The 18,644-nt window shown below is 42.4% G+C and overlaps 2 protein-coding genes and 1 long non-coding RNA gene across 3 annotated transcripts in view; 1 reads left to right on the top strand and 2 right to left on the bottom strand.

Annotated features, from left to right (window-relative positions):
- LOC140561234 (uncharacterized) overlaps window positions 1–7,506 on the bottom strand; it is a 144,187-nt gene extending 136,681 nt beyond the window's left edge. The window contains exon 1 of the long non-coding RNA XR_011980042.1: window positions 7,154–7,506. This is a non-coding gene — a long non-coding RNA (uncharacterized lncRNA). The remainder of the gene's footprint in view (window positions 1–7,153) is intronic.
- On the bottom strand, window positions 1,471–5,626 carry zic2a (zic family member 2 (odd-paired homolog, Drosophila), a). Its single transcript, XM_072686296.1, has 3 exons — window positions 4,145–5,626; window positions 2,666–2,829; window positions 1,471–2,520 (listed from the first exon to the last, which is right to left on the bottom strand). Exons 1-3 carry the CDS (start codon window positions 5,130–5,132, stop codon window positions 2,326–2,328), a joined length of 1,347 nt encoding a protein of 448 aa, XP_072542397.1. The 5' UTR covers window positions 5,133–5,626; the 3' UTR covers window positions 1,471–2,325.
- Window positions 7,507–9,763: 2,257 nt separating the features above from the next.
- On the top strand, window positions 9,764–14,917 carry zic5 (zic family member 5 (odd-paired homolog, Drosophila)). The gene is made up of 2 exons (XM_072686295.1): window positions 9,764–11,298; window positions 12,950–14,917. The coding sequence occupies exons 1-2, from the start codon at window positions 10,254–10,256 to the stop codon at window positions 13,399–13,401; spliced, it is 1,497 nt and encodes a 498-aa protein (XP_072542396.1). The 5' UTR covers window positions 9,764–10,253; the 3' UTR covers window positions 13,402–14,917.
- Window positions 14,918–18,644: the final 3,727 nt, after the last annotated feature.

The following is an 18,644-nucleotide window of genomic DNA, read 5'->3' as shown; positions in this document are numbered from 1 at the left end:
ATGACTTATGACGTATTATTCGAATCAATTCACATCTGACGATGGTGTGCTGTTTTGAAGTGCTCCAAGGCAGTGTGTGGTTTTGGACGTATTGCCTTTCACAACTCTAGCAGCTATGAGGCAACAGGACTGGATTACTCAGAACGTAACTCAGTTGTGTAAAAATCAAAACATTAACTGGACTTTCTTCAAATACGTGCATCGTTCCCACATGAATAAAATAAAAAATATAACATCAGCCCAGTTTTGTCCCTCCTTTGGCAATTATTGTGCTCATGTCATTAACTGTATTCATGTGGAAATGATGCACCCATTTGAAACGAGGACTGAATCGAGAATACATCCATGTTTTTCAGTTGAAGCCAGTAGAAGAGGAAAACATTTTCTAAGACTTGGCCATGGTTTCTCCCAAAGCCACCGGATGGCAGTTGTGGTGGGTTTTTGTCGCTGTGGACGATTGGAAGAGCGCCAATAGGCCAGCCTCTTTCAGCAGACTCTGCGCATTAATATTCATTTCATCCTCCATAGTGGATGTGGACACTGCTGCTTTATAGGCGTCGCCCAAGTTTCAGATATGCCCTCGTTATTTATTCACTATATAAGTTTTTGTTGGTTTCAGCACGTTGAGGGATGCTGGTTTTCGTCTCAGACGAAGAGACAACTGCTCAGCTGGTGAGTTCAAGGTATTATGGCGTGCTAGCTGATATGGCGCATGCCAACTGGCCTGTATCAGCCATCATCGTCACCCACGTTTGTGTTTGGGTCTGTATCGCACTAAAATATCCATCTCTATTGAACAAGCATTTACACAGCCGTTAAGCGAACATTAATAGGTTGCTGTACGCTCTAGTGTTGGTACAGCTTAAATCAAATTATAGCTTTATTATTGTATACTCTCTCATAAAAAGTACACAATCACCCGCTTTATGTGTTTAGACCATAAATAGAAAAATGAACAGAAAACTGCAGTACAGTGCAGTGCAGTGCAACCTAGTAGCATGCTCTCCAAACGCTGGAAGCGTCTATCACCTTTCAAAGGTGTGTGAACGGGCACCCCGCGAAAGTTAAGTTCAAGTTCATGGATGCTTACGCTGTAGCTCTGTTCTCACGCACTCAACGGTTGGATGACGAATGGCAAGTTGTAAAAAATCAAGTTATAGTCTAATGTGTGCACACGCCAAACTTCAACCTTGTGCTATTTGGCTATTTGGTTTAATTGTGTAAAGTATCATTTATAATATAGGTTTCAATGGGAGCTTGCAGAATCTTAGATTGCATTGAAGGGAATACAGACGTTACGCGTTTAGGCACATTTCCCGTATTGGCGCAGTAATAAATCTGCAGAGTTCGTATATTAATGAAAACACAAAGTAGTTAAAAGTGAATTTGAAGTACGGTTACGTTACCACGAGAAGTGTTACCAAATAGTAAATGCATATAAAAAAAGGAAAAAGAGCACAGAAAAAGATAAACAGTTTAACACTTGCACCACATTTTATTATATTTGTATGCAGTATTTTTTTATCACAATAATGAAGAAAACACCTCTTAAACTTTGAACAAAAACACATAACAAAACACCTGCCCCTGTTCAGCTCTTAATTGTACATATTTATAGTAAAGAAACATTCTTTATAAATATTGTTTCATCTGTAGCAAGTAAATACCATAATTTAATTACAAATGGATAAATATGGCAGTCGATATTTACAAAAGGAAGGGTGTGGTTACAGAAAATTGAACGGCACGACGTTTATTTTCCTCACAATCTTCCAAATATATTTCACAATTCCAACTTGTAAAGCACAAAAAATAAAAAATAACATCACAAGTGAAGCCCAGCAAACTAAAATTATACATTCACAAGCAAATATTGTGTCTGTCTCCGTAAAGTGTTTGACTTTGGCACTCTTTCCAGTTAATAGATGTTTAGGTACAATCAGTTTGCCTTAATGGGATCACAATATTTATTACCATAGTACAGCTTCTGTTTCTTCTTCTTCTTCTTCTTTTATCGTAATATGTGCACTAAAAAGTCCGGTTAGAGAAATAGCTACCATTGAAGCAACATCTATACACCAAAAAACCGACAAAATCTATTACAACCATTGGGAAAGAGGGCGTATAGTATTTACAAAATAAGCAGTGCGTCTCGTGCGCGTCTCTTCGGTGGGTGTGGATCACTCCCGTTGGAATAGCCTTTCATATAGCAGTTCGTTTGTGTGTGTTCCTTTGTGTGTGTGGATTCACTTGTATAAGTCTTATATGGACTCCGCTTTTTTCGGAAGTCGTGTGTGAGATGCTTCTCTGTGGATTGGCACAGTCTTACACATACCACTCACTGAAGTTGGACGACAGGCTGCTGTGTCCGTTTGAGGTGTGCACCGCTGACGAAGGCGACAGATTAGTGTTGCTTTGGGTCTCGGTGGAGGGGGACACCAGGCCGGGGGGCGTGGAGGACTCGTATCCAGAGCTAGCTGCCGGCGACGAGTCAGAGGCTGGTGGCGACGATTCGTGAACCTGAAAATAAAAGACACGTTAGACATTAATGAACCAGAAGAACTGAATGGTGTGCTTGAGTTATACCATTCTATAATTATGCCATACACAGTGTGTGTGTGTGTGTGTGTGTGTGTGTGTGTGTGTCTAATACATGATCATTTACCTTCATGTGCTTTCGAAGAGAACTGGGGTGTGTGTATGACTTATCACACATTTTGCACAGATAGGGTTTGTCTGAAGTGTGAACGTGCATGTGCTTCTTTCGGTCACTGCTGTTCGCGAAGCGTCTGTCGCAGCCTTCAAACTCACACTGAAACGGTTTCTCCCCTGGAGATGGAAAGACAAAAAAATGAGAAGACCAAACAAAAAACACAGGAAACATTCAATATATGGCACAGCTGCTTTGTATGAAATACCCAACTTCATCAACACCGTCCATGATAAGTGAATTCAGTGCCAAACAATATGCTAACAGAAGCCATATTGCCTGTTCATATAAATAAGTGGAACGATAAAATGTGTCAATAAATGCACGATGAGTTCATTTAAACGCATCAATGTAAACATGTATTTACAATCTGGGGAAAATAAACTCCATACGTCTCCACTTCTAAGATTCACGATGAGTGTGTTTATTTACATCACTCGCTCTTAATCCAAACACTTAGTGTTTAAATTGAAAGCAGATTAGTAAGCTAATAATAAAGGTGAAATAATTCGATTTCATTTTTTGTTTACACTGTAAACCGTTACGTTAAAAGGGGCTAAACCAACATATTATCTGACCAACAATTGTGCTACCAGCTCTGCCTGTATTATTGTCAAATTGGCATGATTATCATTACAGCGTGATCTACTAACTATTTTCGGATTTGCCATTTTTTAAAACAATATAAATCTATTAACACCTCCACGTTCATTAGCATAGTGTATTGTAACGGGGAAATGGCTCAAATCCTCCTGATGGCCTGTCTAGCACATTAGCTAGTAACACACAGGCTACTAAGCAAAACAATGGGCCTTCAGTCCTCTGTTGCCAAAAGTAAACGAATAGTAAAATGAACACCGGCTGCAGAAATCGTCTACGATATCTGCACCGAAATTGTTTAAAACGGGCATGGCTAACTTAGCGAATTGACTCGAGCGCAAAGCAAACCCTGACGTAGAGAGGTGACTGGCCGAGCATTGGTCCACGCAAACAGTAAATCTGTTAGGGAGCTTTAGGGCTCCTGTGCGACCGCCCTGTGCGTACAGTACAGAGCCCTCATATCGCCTTTGACCCGTTTAAAGTTTACGCACTACAAACCCTCCTCAGATTGTTACATAACTCATCATAACATAGCGTTTGTTCAGTAGCACAACACACCGGCCGCTTTACCATCGTTATACGCTGCTAACTGTTTATTTCGGATTTAACGCTGATTTGAGCCCATTCTTAAGCATCAACGTCGCCTTTCTATAACACAACAACGTTTAAACATCTTATTTGGTGAGTAACGCTATTTCTGGTTTATAGGAACTGAATGTTAAAGCACGAAACAAACCAGCGCGCGAGTTAATATATCAGTAGGACTATCATTATAATTAATTGGGTTTTTTTTTTTTTCAGGATCAAAACACGAATGAATGAAGTCGTATTTACCTGTATGCGTCCTCTTGTGAATCTTCAGGTTCTCCGACCGCGCGAAGACCTTGCCACAGCCCGGGAAGGGGCAGGGGAACGGCTTCTCCCCCGTGTGAACACGAATGTGGTTGACCAACTTGTATTTGGCTTTGAAAGGCTTGCTTTCCCGCGGACAGTCTTCCCAGAAGCAGATGTGGTTGCTCTGTTCGGGTCCGCCGACGTGCTCCACGGAGACGTGCGTGACGAGCTCGTGCATGGTGCTGAAAGTTTTATTGCAACTCTTCTTGGGGTTGCTCAGCTGCTCCGGGTCGATCCACTTGCATATGAGCTCCTGCTTGATACACTGCTGCCTCATGTAGCGGAAGAAGGCACCGGGATGGTGGTGGTGATGGTGGTGGTGCGCTGCCATGTTCATGCCCATGTTCATGTTCATGGAGCCGTACTGGTTGTGCAGCTGCGCGGCCGAGTAGGGGTCGGCCCGCGGGCTGGACACCTGGTGGTACTGCTCGGAGCGGCCAAAGACCTCTCCCGCCAGCCCCAGGCGCATCTGCCCGTTAAGCACGTTGGGCGAGCCGTGCGAGCCGTGCTGCTCGTGGATGCCCGGGAACAGGATGTGGCCCTGGCCGTCCGCGTGCGAGTGGTGCAGCGAGCTTGCGGCGGGGCCGAAGATCGCATGCTGGCCGCCCGCCGGTGACGATTCGCCGAAGCCGCGGCTGCGGAACAGAAAGTCCCGCGTGGAGTTGAACGGCGAGCTCGCGTACGACGTGACATGGGCGGCATGCGCGCCCAGCGCCGCGGCGGGGTAAGCGGGTGCCTGGGACGTGAATGCCGAGCTCTGTCCCGGGGAGAGCTCATGGTTCAGTTTAAAGGCGCCCATGTGCGCCGAGTCTACGAAGCTGTTCTGCGCTAAACTCAAGTCCCTGTCCTGCATATCGCCGGCCGCGTGGTGCCTCGCGAACGTTCCAACTCCCAAGCCGGGAAACTGATGACCAGCGTCCAGTAGCATCGCCTTGTCGATCGATGCAGATTAAGCTCAGAGCAGTCTGCGTGCGACGGCCCAGACGGACGCGAAATAAACAAATAAACAATAACAACAAAAAAACAGCAATACAATCGGCTACGGAAGTATTAACTTCCAATATTGAAAACACGACATGGGGTGAACTTCTAGGCGCTGATCCGCTCACAGAAGAAAAACACACACTCTTACTCAGCTCGTCTGTTTTTTTCTTCAGGATAACTTGTAACTCAAAAATCCCATGGAAAGGAAGGGAACAGATTCCTTTGCGTCTTTCGGTTAAAAATTAGTCGATGTGCTGGAATTTCTTCTCTGCTGTTTTTTTTTTTTTCAAATCAAACGAAGAAAAAGAGAAAAGGAAAATACGCCCGTTCTTACTTCTTTAAACGAAGGACGACTTCACGAAGCATCTCGAATTGGAGTGTTTATTTCTTTCGCTTGGCTGTGTTTATCTCGGAGGGTCTCTCTTTCTCAGTGGACTGGCCCTACCTCCTCTTACGCCCCCTTTAACTGGAGCCCGGCGTTCCGTTTGCCGCGCTCTCATTGGCTACGGCGCCGCGTCAATCCCACACGGCGCGCCAATCAAAGGTGCCATTTCGGCGACTAATAGGTGATCGCCATTTTCCACTAACAATTACCGCCTACTTTTTTCGGTGAGTCTTGTTCTGGGGGAGGATAGCAAAGCAAAACGGGCTGCTATCGTTTTATTACACCACCAGGACAGCGTTTATAACGAGGAGAAAACACGTATGAGCGCTTATAAAGTACGCGTGACAGACGAGCAACTTCGAAGCCTGAAACAAGAAAGTGATATGCTGAATCTTTGCTTGTTCGTTTATTTAGTTAATTATTAAGAAAAGCCCGAGGAGATTTAGGTTATAGGCGAATGTAACTAATGCGTAGGACACAACTGTAATCCACCAGTCAGCTTGAGTAAAGTAGAAAGACATAACCCCCATCATTCGAGGTGGGCCGTGGCTCGTTTTATACGTAAGTATCCATAATATAGCAACAACCAGAATTCAGCCTTTGGTAAAGGCCTATTATAGTAACAGCAGTCAATGAAATTGTGCACGGAATCCTTTGAAAACTGGCTGGACATACTGTATACAAACTGATGCGAGTACTGCCAGCACTTAAATATAAGAGGAGGAATAGAACATAAGCAAAGACCTGAGAGAAAAGCAGAGCGAGTAGTCTTGAATTTTCAACCAGGATTATAACAATAGCCTTTATAAGTACTTGAGTGGTCCCTGGGTAGCTACTATTTATGTTTATAGGTAATTCATTTTAAGGAGACAATGTTGCTTCGGCTCCAATAACGCTGATATATAAACGCCAAAACAATAAAAAAAAAAAATTCCAACCTGCTACATGCATAAATTACATGCTCTAGTGTTATAGAATTCATCAAGGAAAACTGGGATTAATATGCGTTTAATGGCCTATTCCGTAGCAAACACGGCATGCGAGAACAGTCATCATGTTCATACATATCCCACCAGGCACGTTATGCACACGAGCAAATGCTATCTTATAGCAAGAGTTATACTTGCACATATGTATTTAATAAACATTTATTTTTAATAAGGCGCGTGACGTCATACTCATAAAAAAAAAACGTTGCTTTGAATTTTTACAAAAAAGAAATGTATTACTGGTGTTATACAACTCAAGCAAAAATACAGCAGCTGTCCTGGTGTGACACGTTACTCATTCGAAACCGTGAATAAAACCATTTTTTCTCAGTATTGTATCTAAGGACAAACTGAAAAAACCAACCCTTCCCTGTCCTGTATTCACTTACATGACCAACAAGTCCACATGACTGAAGCCACAGCAGATCTACTCGTTACTCCAATTACACTAGTTATATGAAGATAACTGCTTCTTACACTCAATCCAAATTCACGTAAACATTTTAGGTATGTATTTGTGGTGAACATCCCACACAAAGGCCAGCTAAAAATGACCAAATCTTAGGGTTGAGTTAAAGGAAGCTTACTTACACTTTGATTGAACTCATGTTCCGCCAGGTCCTGCTCCAGCACACTACAAACTTTCCCTTGTCTCTCGGCTCCAAACGGCAGCGGTCAATAATAGGGCGGAAGAAGTCTTAAAACTTTGGGATTTCTGAGCGCCTCAGCTAAAGGCTCGTGCAGCCTGCACGTTATGTACCATTCTTCCCAGACTATTTCTACCCTCTCCGCAGGAAACACAGGATCTGATCCAAGTTCAAAGTCACGTCTGCCGACCTCTCTAAGAAGTTCTTTATTTCTCCTGAAAACCACAAAAAACCCTTTCCCCTTGTCATGGGCAGGGAGAGGAAGAAAAAGAAATGAGAAAGAAGGCCAATGTATTCGGCCCGGGGCACAAAGCTGTAGGTTCTGATCCTCCCTTCTCATGGCGAGGAAGGAAAAAAAAAAGTTTGCAAAATGGTAAACCACATTTTCCCCCCGAACCTCAACCAAAAAGGCGAGAAAAATAACACACTCTCCGTGGCAACTATAAATTACTCTACACATGTAAACTCTTCTTTAAACTTATATTTACCGTCCCGCTGGGTTAACTGTTACGTGGCTCATACAGAGTTGAGCGTAAATGAATAATGTGTTTCATTTGGACTGGATGCCTTTATGCCTTTAGGCACAACAACACGGTATTTGATGTTATCAATGTGTTGGGGCACTGTTGGTTATTTTAAGTGACCTTGGGCTTTCAAGGGTGTCTGACCTCCGACCTGTGAGGACCACATATGTTGTCCCTTGAACATACTATGTAAAGGACACCCCCGTTAAAAGTTTTAGTAGGGACTAAACGGCGCGCTTCGACTCAATTGAATAGGCCACACTGCGGAGGACTACTCTATTATTATTATATCTATCTAAATATTTGATGTGCTATCCAATATTTAAATATATATATATGCAATTTAGAATTTATTTATGCATTATGCATCAATTGGAAGAAACGTGTAAGCAAGTTGGTTTGTGCGGCAGTCTGATCTGAGATTAAATGTTGCTCGCTGATTTATTAATGTGTTTCTAAAAGACAACGCAATCACGACGCCTCATGATGTTTTTGTTTTCAATATATTTTCAATACATCTTAAACATTACGTGTAGAGGGTAGCTGTCGCATTAATCGGTGAGCCTTATGGCCCCATACGTCATCTCTGACCCCTAACACCACTAACAGGAATCATTAAATATGACTGAAGGTGTGGGAATTAAAAATGATAAACTCCAATGTGTCACAGTCACTCGCGGAGGAGAGAAAAGAAAACAGGGAAAAGATACATTATTAGAGCAAAAGCAATATTAATTATTATTTAATTACAGGTGAAACACATTTCCCCCCACACAGCCTGTTGTAGTGTATCTGCGTGTTACGCTCCAAAGATATTAATGCTGGATACATCCATTAATGAATCATTACATCTTACACAGCAAGTCATTTACAGATCTGCTCTAAATACAAAGTACTGCCACACAATTAATGAACTAAAATACATAACATAATATAAATATATAAACATATATGCATATAATATGTAATACTATGTTTATATTGTATTGCATAACTAAATTAACCCCTACTTGTAAGCAAGGTTCTCAGTGCTTTCTACTGAAATATGAATCAATTGTAAAGATGATTTTAAATTAAGACATATTAAATCGATGACAGATACATGTCCTGCTGTGTTCAACAGGAACCTTAAAAGGGCGTGGACTTGTATCATAAAGTTCAACACACACACGCGCGCGTGCACTCACACACATATAGTAAAGTGGATGTAATATGACGACGTTTCAATTTCGGAGACATTTCCATGCGTTTATCCAAAGGAGAAACGTTTGAAATTTCTTTTAACCCAATACGTGCATATTTAACCCAAACTGTGGGCCAGGGTTAAATATTTCACATTTGTTGAAAGTCGCGGCCTATGGCTCCTCCTTTCTCCGGGGCTTGAATTTGTTTCATGCATTTAATTATTTAATTAAATCTAAATAAAATACAATAAAAGTATATAGTGAACTGGATACAGTTCAAATAAAATACAAAATCAGTTTGATATTGTAATATTGTTTTATATATTTGGTTTTCACCTTCATCTCGCCTGCTTGGTATTCCTCTCATTTCTTTTATTCCATTTTTTTTTACTTGTGTGAATCTTAAACAACAACCCTGTTGGTGTTTTAAAAGAAAAGAATTACATTTTGTGTATATTTAAAATATATATAAAATAAAAATCACAAGGATACGAACAAAAGTTTTGGAGCTAAAAGAAAAGCTTGCAATATTGTAAAACTGACATGATGTTTTTATACTGTTCATTTAAAGCGATGAAGAATCAGCGAATAATATTTTTCTTAGATGTAAAATCTTGGAACGTGCAGTTTTACATTGTAAAACGACACGTGGTTTTAACTTCTTCATTAATTTAAATAATTTCATTTTTTTTTCAGACAACACCTGCATTTCTTATTTAATTTCATGTATTAGCATGGTTAGAATTTTATTTTAAAAGCAGACTCGCTGCTAAAGTGAAAACGAGCACAGGGTACGTAAACTGCTGTTGAGTCAAAAGGCGACGATAAGAGGAACTTATTATATATAGAAATATTATATATAAAAAAACCAAAATATAGTAAATTTGCATTTCTGTGTAAAAACAGAGCCCGTCCACATGTAAGTAACTGTAAGTGTGTGTGTGTGCTGGTAAACAGAGCCGCACATAAACAGATTTGCGTGTAACTTTGTGAGCAGAACTTTTTGGAGTGAAGAGCGCTGTGGAGAGTGAGGGGGCGGAACCCCGCTGAGCCTCTGCGCTGAAAGACAGCCAATCGCTTCGTTCTCTTAACTGCCAGTCACCGAAATCTGTCCAATACCCGCAGTGCCATTTCTAAACTGTATTCCCCACTGTGTCCTCCAACTGTTGTATGTTCTGCCAATCGCTTGAGGACAGAGTGGGAAAAGGAGCAAGCAGAGTTAGAGGCAGGACAAAAGAAGTTATATAGACGGCTATATACATATATTTTAATGTTTTAGAAGGCGTGTAGTGGGGGGAAAAACAATAGGAGAGAGTGTGGACATGACAGTGTAGTTATGGAGCCCCCTTTGAGCAAGAGGAATTCGGCGATAAGATTAGCGGATTTGGCAGCGACTCAACCCCTTCCTCATCAGAATATGACAGGCTTCCCGGGGATAGGGGGGCATCACCCTCACTCCCACCATGCCCACCTCCACCCTGGGGAGATGGGCAACGACCCCGGAGTGGCTCTCACTCCATTTGGACCCGAGCACATGGCACAGACAAATGCTCTCAAACTTAGCCCATCTCAGCCCATTCAAAGCCACCCCGAAGCCCAGACCGCGGCATCCTTCACTTCTTCTCAGACCACAGTTGGTTTCCCCGTGGCTCACCCCCACTCGGGCTACGCAAGCAGCAGGGACTTCATCCTCAGGAGAGAGCTCTCTGCCTCTGCTATGCATGCACTTGGCGACCAGCATAGTTCCGCCTCCTCCCCTCATCACCATGGCATGTTCATTTCCCCAACAGGTGCTTATGGGCACGCGGAAGGTGGTGCCCATCCACTTTTCACTGGACTTCACGAGCAGGCGGCCCCAGGTGCCCACCACCATGCGCTCAACGGCCAGATGCGCCTGGGTCTGCCGGGGGACATCTACGGCAGGCCAGAGCACTTCGGCCACAGGCCCGAGCACTATGGACCGCCGTCGTCACTGCACACCTACAACTCCATGAACTTGAATGTGAACATCGCTTCAGCTCCTCACGGAGCCACGGGGGCGTTCTTGAGGTACATGCGGCAGCCCATCAAGCAGGAGCTCATCTGCAAGTGGATCGACCAGGAGCAGACGGCGAAGAAGCCCTGCTCGAAAACTTTCAGTACAATGCACGAGCTGGTCAACCACGTCACCGTGGAGCACGTTGGGGGACCCGAGCAGAGCAACCACGTCTGCTTCTGGGAGGAATGTCCGCGCGAGGGGAAAGCTTTCAAGGCGAAGTACAAGCTGATCAATCACATCCGAGTTCACACGGGGGAGAAACCGTTCCCCTGCCCGTTCCCCGGCTGCGGGAAAGTCTTCGCGCGCTCGGAGAATCTCAAGATTCACAAGAGGACCCACACAGGTCAGTGAAAGCGGTGCAAAAGTCAAGTAAAAAAGTTGTTTTGCATGCTCAGCAATACGCTTTAGGAACGATGGTCCTAAGTTTAGAAGTGTGATGACTCGCGCGAAGCCTGAGTAGCCTGGAGTTCGAGTCCATCTATGCAAAAGTTAAGAAATACGCTCTTTAACGCTAAGCGACACTCAATGCAGGAGAAGCGTTAAAAGCTGTGGCTTGTGATTTTTCTGGTAGAGTAGCTACAGTATTTTTAATACTGGTTATTGGAAAGCACTCGTCTTCTTAAACCCCCTTAACCGAGTGGGACCACGCTCTGCTTTGTGAGGTTGCACTGATGAACAAAACACAGAGTAAACAGGCTTTAAAACCTAACTCTCTAAACTGACTGTTTTTTTTTTACATGTACACATAACGCGTGTCTAAAAACCCTGCATCCAGCAGGAGGACCACTTTTTCGGTCGTGTTTTCGCCCCCCCTGCCCGTGCAGATGCAGGCCAAATGTACCACAGTGTTAACGAAGAGCACGTTGCCCAACTGTGCCAAAACGTAGTAGCTGGTATGAAGCAGATCCACTGTGGCTAAGATCTGCATGCAGCAGCTGCTGATTTCCTCACCCGTTGTCCAACCTTTGTGGTCAAGCCAGACTTATGCTGCCATCGAGTACGGAAATAGTCCCGGCCACGCCATGCTGGTGAAGGCCCCGTTATTTTTTAGGCGTTTTTCCTAAATATCTCGCATCACATTCTTTTTTTTTGCACTAAATTCTGAGTACACCCACGAGAAATAAGTGCTGAAAGGTGGGCTCATGTTCTCGTGTGGATCTTGTTAGGGAGTTTATTCTGTCTTTCCAGTCTCGCTGTTCTCCAAACACGTGCTACCCCCTTTATTCAGTTGCATGTTCAGTGCTACACTACCAAAGTCACAGGCTGCACGTTTACGGTGCTAAGCATGAAATGTAGATGTTTATCATTAAAACTGCACTGTTGGCCATATGCATTGACGTTAAAGCAGACTAGATTTGATTTGATTAGAGCAGCAGAGCCCTTTTAATATTGTGTGGCCTGGGGTTTACATCACGCGCTTCGGAGCATAGCGTAGCCTACGTTTAGTGCTGATATTTAATAGTTGGTTGACTGGACATCAGCTGACACTTTCCTCTACGCACTGATTTGCAGTGTTTGTGCTTTAGATCAATAATGCTGACTACGCTCATATTTACAGGCTAAAAATCCTAGCAGGCCAGCATGATTTGCACGGTCTGGAAAGGGGTCGTTGTTAAATAATGCATTTATATTTAGTCTGCGAGTCACATCTGGCTGTGCAAACATGGTGTGGTGGTGTGGCGCACATGGCATGTTACGTGGCATGCTGGGTGTAGAAAAACAGTGCACTAGTCAGTTTACAGTGAGCTTCAAGTGTGTATGAGGGTAGGCCAAGAGATGGAAATTGGAAACTGCATTTCAAGCAGATGTTTATTTATCTGTGCTCTGCTTTTGTTTGTTGCTCTGACCAGGTTATACCAGAAGTCAGTGGAATCATATTTACATAATGTCCACAATGTCCACTAATAGCTCCATCCCAAACACACACCTATTGAATTTGTAAAGATGGATTGAAGTAGATCCAATTAAAACCTTGTTTTGTTTTTGCCTTTCAGGCGAGAAGCCCTTTAAGTGCGAATTTGATGGCTGTGACAGGAAATTCGCCAACAGCAGTGACAGGAAGAAGCACTCCCACGTCCACACGAGTGACAAGCCATACTACTGCAAAGTGAGGGGCTGTGACAAGTCCTACACGCACCCCAGCTCCTTGCGCAAGCACATGAAGGTCCACTGCAAGTCCCCTCCGCCCCCTTCAAACAACTCCGGAGCCGGGTACCATCCGTCGTCGGGAGGCCTCGGCGATGCCCTCTCTCCGCCGAGCGCAGGGGAGGCGCACAGGAGCCGCTCCACGAACCTTTCTCCTCAGGTCACCAACCTTAACGAGTGGTACGTGTGCCAAGGCAGCGCCGTTCCCAACCACCTCCACACCCCCTCCAGTGACGTGCCAACGTCGGAATCCGACGACGAGGACTCTTTCAGACACTCAGATCCGAGGACAATGCTCTGATGTGCGCGCACACACACACATACACACCAGGAATATATATGTTACAATCCCACCCCAATGTTTCTTTCTGTTGTTGTTTTGTTCACACACACACACACACACACACACACACACACACATATATATATATATATATATATATATATATATATATATATATGCACAGTAAGATACTCTACATAAGCGTTCCAGGATGAAGGATGAAGGAAGTAGGCGCAACAGCGCCGCGGATGTCAGATGGTGAAGAGCATCTGCCCTCAACACCTCGTTTTCCCTTAAGATGTGCATACATGTCAGATGTGACCCGTTTAACATTCCCGTTGCCACGCGCATTCATAAACAGACCACGACAACTGCAAAGCAGTAGACTGCACAGACATTTTGGATATCTTTTTTTAATTATTTTTATTTTATTATTTTTTTTTAAGCAACAGAGAATTAAGAGTGATGCCTATTTGAGAACTGCCACTTCACCAACAACACATGGGACCCACTCCGCACCCCGTGGGCAGTAGGCCAGGTCCTGCTCTTGCTCCTGCTTTCACAGTGTGGTCTTAGATGATCCAGTCCTATGAAGATGCAAGTGCATTAGAAATGTCGTGTTAAAACAGTAACCGTTGATTATTGTGTGTTTTGTGTCAAGGAGTGGACGGCTTAACACAGCTTATATCCCCCGAGAGCTCTTTATTATAGTGATGTGCTGACGTCGAGTGTCTGAGAGACGGTTCTTTACTTCTTTATTAAGTGTTATGTAACATTCCCAATGTTTTTGCAGTGAGAATCATTTTCAAGTAGACCTATCAGTGGCCAGTGTCGAGGGAAATGGTTTATTCTAAATAATAATGATAATAATAATAAAATCATTGAATATTTGTTAAAGTTTATACTGGGAGTCTGGGAGATTTTGTTTTGTTTTGTGATATTTAATTAAGGACTATTTAAAACTATATTTTATGCAAAAGCCAATGTAACTCTGATTATGTCCTTTGAGACCCTAAATAATTGTCAAACCGACGGATTTGTAAAAAAAAAAAAAAAAAAAAAAAAAAAAGTAAAAGAGGCTAATAGTGGTGGTGATGTTTTGTGAATGTTGTGGTAAAGTCCCAACGATTTTGTACATTGTAATTTATTTGCTGGTATTTCTGTTGGTCTGCAATTACAGATTACACCAAAGAATAATATGATAAATTAATTTGGTGAAATGTAGTGATTTTTTTATCGTGTTATGTAAAAAAAAAAAAAAAAACACGAAAAAAAGAAAACGGTTTTACTTGAATAGACTGTGTAATGTGAAATGTCCCTCGCATGCCCTGTGTAGAAACTTTTGTCTTTTCTGTTGAGGTGCATGGTGCTGTTGATGGTTGCTGTGGTGGTGATGGTGGTGGTGGGTTGGGGAACGTGGAAAAGGATTGTGGAGATCTTGTGATGTTCGTGAAGAAACTCATATGTACAAATTTATGGAGCAGAATTAAAAAAAGAAAAGGACATGTACATATGGTCTTTCCAGTTAACCATTCAGTTTTGTGAGTTGGCGTATCCTTTTTTCAGTCACACCATTACTCTTTTGAGTAAATGTTGAAATATCTGATTGCTCTCGGATTTTAAACACGCACCTGAACAGGCGCTTTATCGAGCGATAGTATTTTATTTTAATGGCATCATGTTTTGGTCTATTCAAACAGGTTACAAGAGTACATTGCAAAAAAAAATAGGAAACCTCTCTGTGGAGAATGAATCTCAATCTATCCTATATCCTTTGCCCCAGGAAAAGCCTATAGATAACTAGTAGCATCTCATAAAAGGCAGGCTATAGCCACAAATGCACGAGTCAGTCATGGGGAATATAAAGCATAAAAGATCTGTGAGAATAAAGAGAATTTTGCATTGAGAATATAAAGCCCCCCCTCCTTATTTCCTCCATTAAAACGCGCAATCACACTTTCAAAGTGCCCCCTGTCCAGGCCACAGAATCAAAATTGACCAACGCTAGTCCTGCCCTGCTTCAAAGCGAATCTGCTTCAGAGCGGAAAGGCGGGCGCTTTGACGATCTTCATGGTGCGTTGGGATTTCTATGGCGATTGGCTCCTGAGCTGCAAACATTTGAATACGTCTTGTAGAAAAACCCACTAAACTGGCCTGTAAATGGGAGCTCATCAAAGCGGGGAAAGCACCTTCACCCACGAACCCTCATAGGGCCTACGATCATTGTGCATGACTGTAATTCTTTCCCACAGTGTCACCAAAGAAGGGTAAAATACAGAATAAGGCGTGATGTAGGTGGAAGAGAAATGTGCATATTCTCAGGAATAAGAATTGCTCTTTGCATTTCAAAAATAGACCTTTGCCGCAGTTCTCCAAAAACGAAATTCCCCCCTTTGCTTTGAAAGTAGTTACCGGCTAAGGCAGGTTTGCTTCTTTAGTTTTGTGCTGGAGCCATAATGATAATGTGATATTATCACATATAATATGTGAATATATTTAGTAATAGAACACGATTTGGTCGCATTAATTTCTATTATGGTTTAGTCACACTTGAGTCATAAATTAGTTTTTTTAAGTTAGCTCTAGAGCTACAGGGACAATATAAAACAAGTCTAGACTAATATAACTTATTGGTACCGTCAACTCAGGTGACTTTTTCTGAAGTTTAGGGTTAGGGTTAGGTTCTGGAGGTTCAATGATAATATAGTACATTCGCGACTAATAGAAGATTTCGGGTGCCACAGAATCTAATTACTTTGCTCTTTGGCATCTGATATTAGCTTCTTTATTTTTGCACTAGATGTTGTCTACTGCTTGAAGATATTGCAGTAGAAGAAGAGTTTAATACACATACACACACACACACACACACACATTGCTTTTTTTCTGGGTGATACAGATTTCCACACTTATCAATTATAATTTCCAATTATGTTTTGGCTACAATACATATACAATACAATAGGGTTTGTGCTGCTCCTCTAACAGGACGGGCCTAGCTCTACTGTAAAAGAAAAAAGACAGGCTTCGCGTCAAGTAAATGAAAACAACACGCCTCACCAAGTGGTGCGAAGTTCAAGGGCACTTATAAACCAGTTCTTGCGCCTCTCAGTAACGCACCGGGCGAAGCTAGGCACCATCGAAACAACCCTCTTCAATTCGAGACACTCTATTAAGATACAGTTGCGCTGACCTTAGTTTCATGCCACGTTAGCGCGAGTCAATTTGCATTTGATCAGAAGCTCTCATATTTTGTTCCCAGAGCTTTTTCAAATCCCGAGGGCATATTCAGGTTTAATTTGAAACAAGCGCCGTCGCGCTGCCCACCTTTTGTCCGCGCGCCATTCTTTGCCAAGCGAAAGAAATGATCTTTTATTTATTTCAAACAAGTGCCCCGTGAATGGGGTGCAAAATAAACACGATGAAAAATAATCAAAGAGATAGTCCCCTCGCAGTGAAAAGGGGGAACTTCATAAAAGAGCCGAAGCAGTCCCAGTTGAATGAGAGGCGCTTTGAAGTAGAACTTATTATCTGAGGAATACTTCTCGGTTGTCCTAACGACGCTATTGAATCGAAAAGCTACTCCTTTGTCAACGATTTGTTCTCCTTTAGAGCCGTGCCCGTGGAAATCACTTACACGGGCTACCTTAAAACATGCAGCCTGCAAATCAGTAACTCCGCGAGTCAGACTTGTAGACGCCACTTCTGAAAAGACAAAGCAGAAGTCAGTGTGAAAACGCAGCGAGGTCTCTCCCATCTCGCCTTTATTAGACAGAATAATCACATCAGAGGAGCCTGTTTACTGCAGTCTAGTCACATTTCACACCGACACTTTCTCATTACATTTAACGTGGGCTCAAAGTGCCGAAAACGTTTTTTTTTCTTTCCTCCCAACCCAACAAGAGTGTGTAAGAGTCCTTGCGACGTTCCAACTTGCCATATCGTTGACATATCATTCATTTGAGAAAGAGAGGGTTAGAAACTTAACTTAGAAAATCACGTTTCTCATTTGCGCCAAGTTTGAGGTTAATATTCTCCTCCTACAAGCACCCCCTACATATTTGTGGCTATACCCATACAGAAATCTGATATATGGCAATATTTACACTTATATTAGAAATAAGTGGGGACATATCTAAATATATGTGCATGTTTTTTGTATACATATGTGAAAGTCATTTTAAAATAATTTGGCATATATGCCACCTATGTTTCAATATGTGATGAATATGTTAAAAATGTCAGTCATTTATTGAAAATCTATGTATTGCTAAATATCATATTTTCATATGGGTTGTTGTTTTTGTTGTTTCATTGTTTTTGATTTACAAGACAATTTACTTTGCTGCTCCATAAAATATGCCCAGATTTCTTGTCTAGGATAAAACAGGAATATGAGGAAGAGGAGAAAGAAGAAGACGTTGTGAGATTCATATATTACACACTAAATACAAGCTAAGGATTTTGTTAAATGGTTTGGACATAAAAGTCCTGCATGAGCAGCTTCCTTTGAGTCTGAGCAACTTCTAAAGCTGATATTAATTAAAGCTACACACAGTTGCTTAGTCGCTACACTGTCAAACCCTTTTTTTAAAAAAAAAAATACTAATAATTCGTACACACAACATAGTCCGTGCCCTTAGTAATTCGTTATATGACAAATGTTACGTTTTAAAACACTGACTTAAAAGTGCAGATCTTTGCTCTCTCATCACGGGTTTTATCTATAATCCATGAAGGATGTATTTTGTAAATATAAGCCCATGTTAAAAAACTTAAAAGTTCCCCCTCCCGTCCTTCTCATATCAAATTTGGCTACAAACGTGTCATCCAAAGCGTTGACTGCTTTTTATGGTTTACTGGTTTCGCCGCAGTGAGCTCTGAAGGCAAGAGCAAGAAAAACTGGGCACATATTCCTCATCCAGGCAGTCTGCCAAACTCTTCCAAGCACCCTACCTGCCTACTATCTTAAGTTTCCCGAATAAGTGAGAAAACACAATCCAGTTGCAGCTGTAGCCTATACATGCTATCTCTCTGTTCAAGTCCGAGCTTTACTAAATAAGCACACGTCCCTTTGGAGCAGCAAAAACCTTTAATAGGAGTGAACGTCGTCTGCACACAGTGTGAGTATTTTTATGAGCTTGTCTCTTTAGAAAATCCAGGTGGCTACTTTTGGTTTAACTCTGGCGATTGTCTGGCGACGTGTCCAGCGTTTTGGTCCCCTTGGGAAAGATGTGGTGACTGAAAGATAAGGTTTGTTG

Source organism: Salminus brasiliensis, chromosome 8 (assembly GCF_030463535.1).
Source record: "Salminus brasiliensis chromosome 8, fSalBra1.hap2, whole genome shotgun sequence".
Lineage (NCBI taxonomy): Eukaryota > Metazoa > Chordata > Actinopteri > Characiformes > Bryconidae > Salminus > Salminus brasiliensis.
This window is presented reverse-complemented; position numbering and strand designations above follow the sequence as displayed.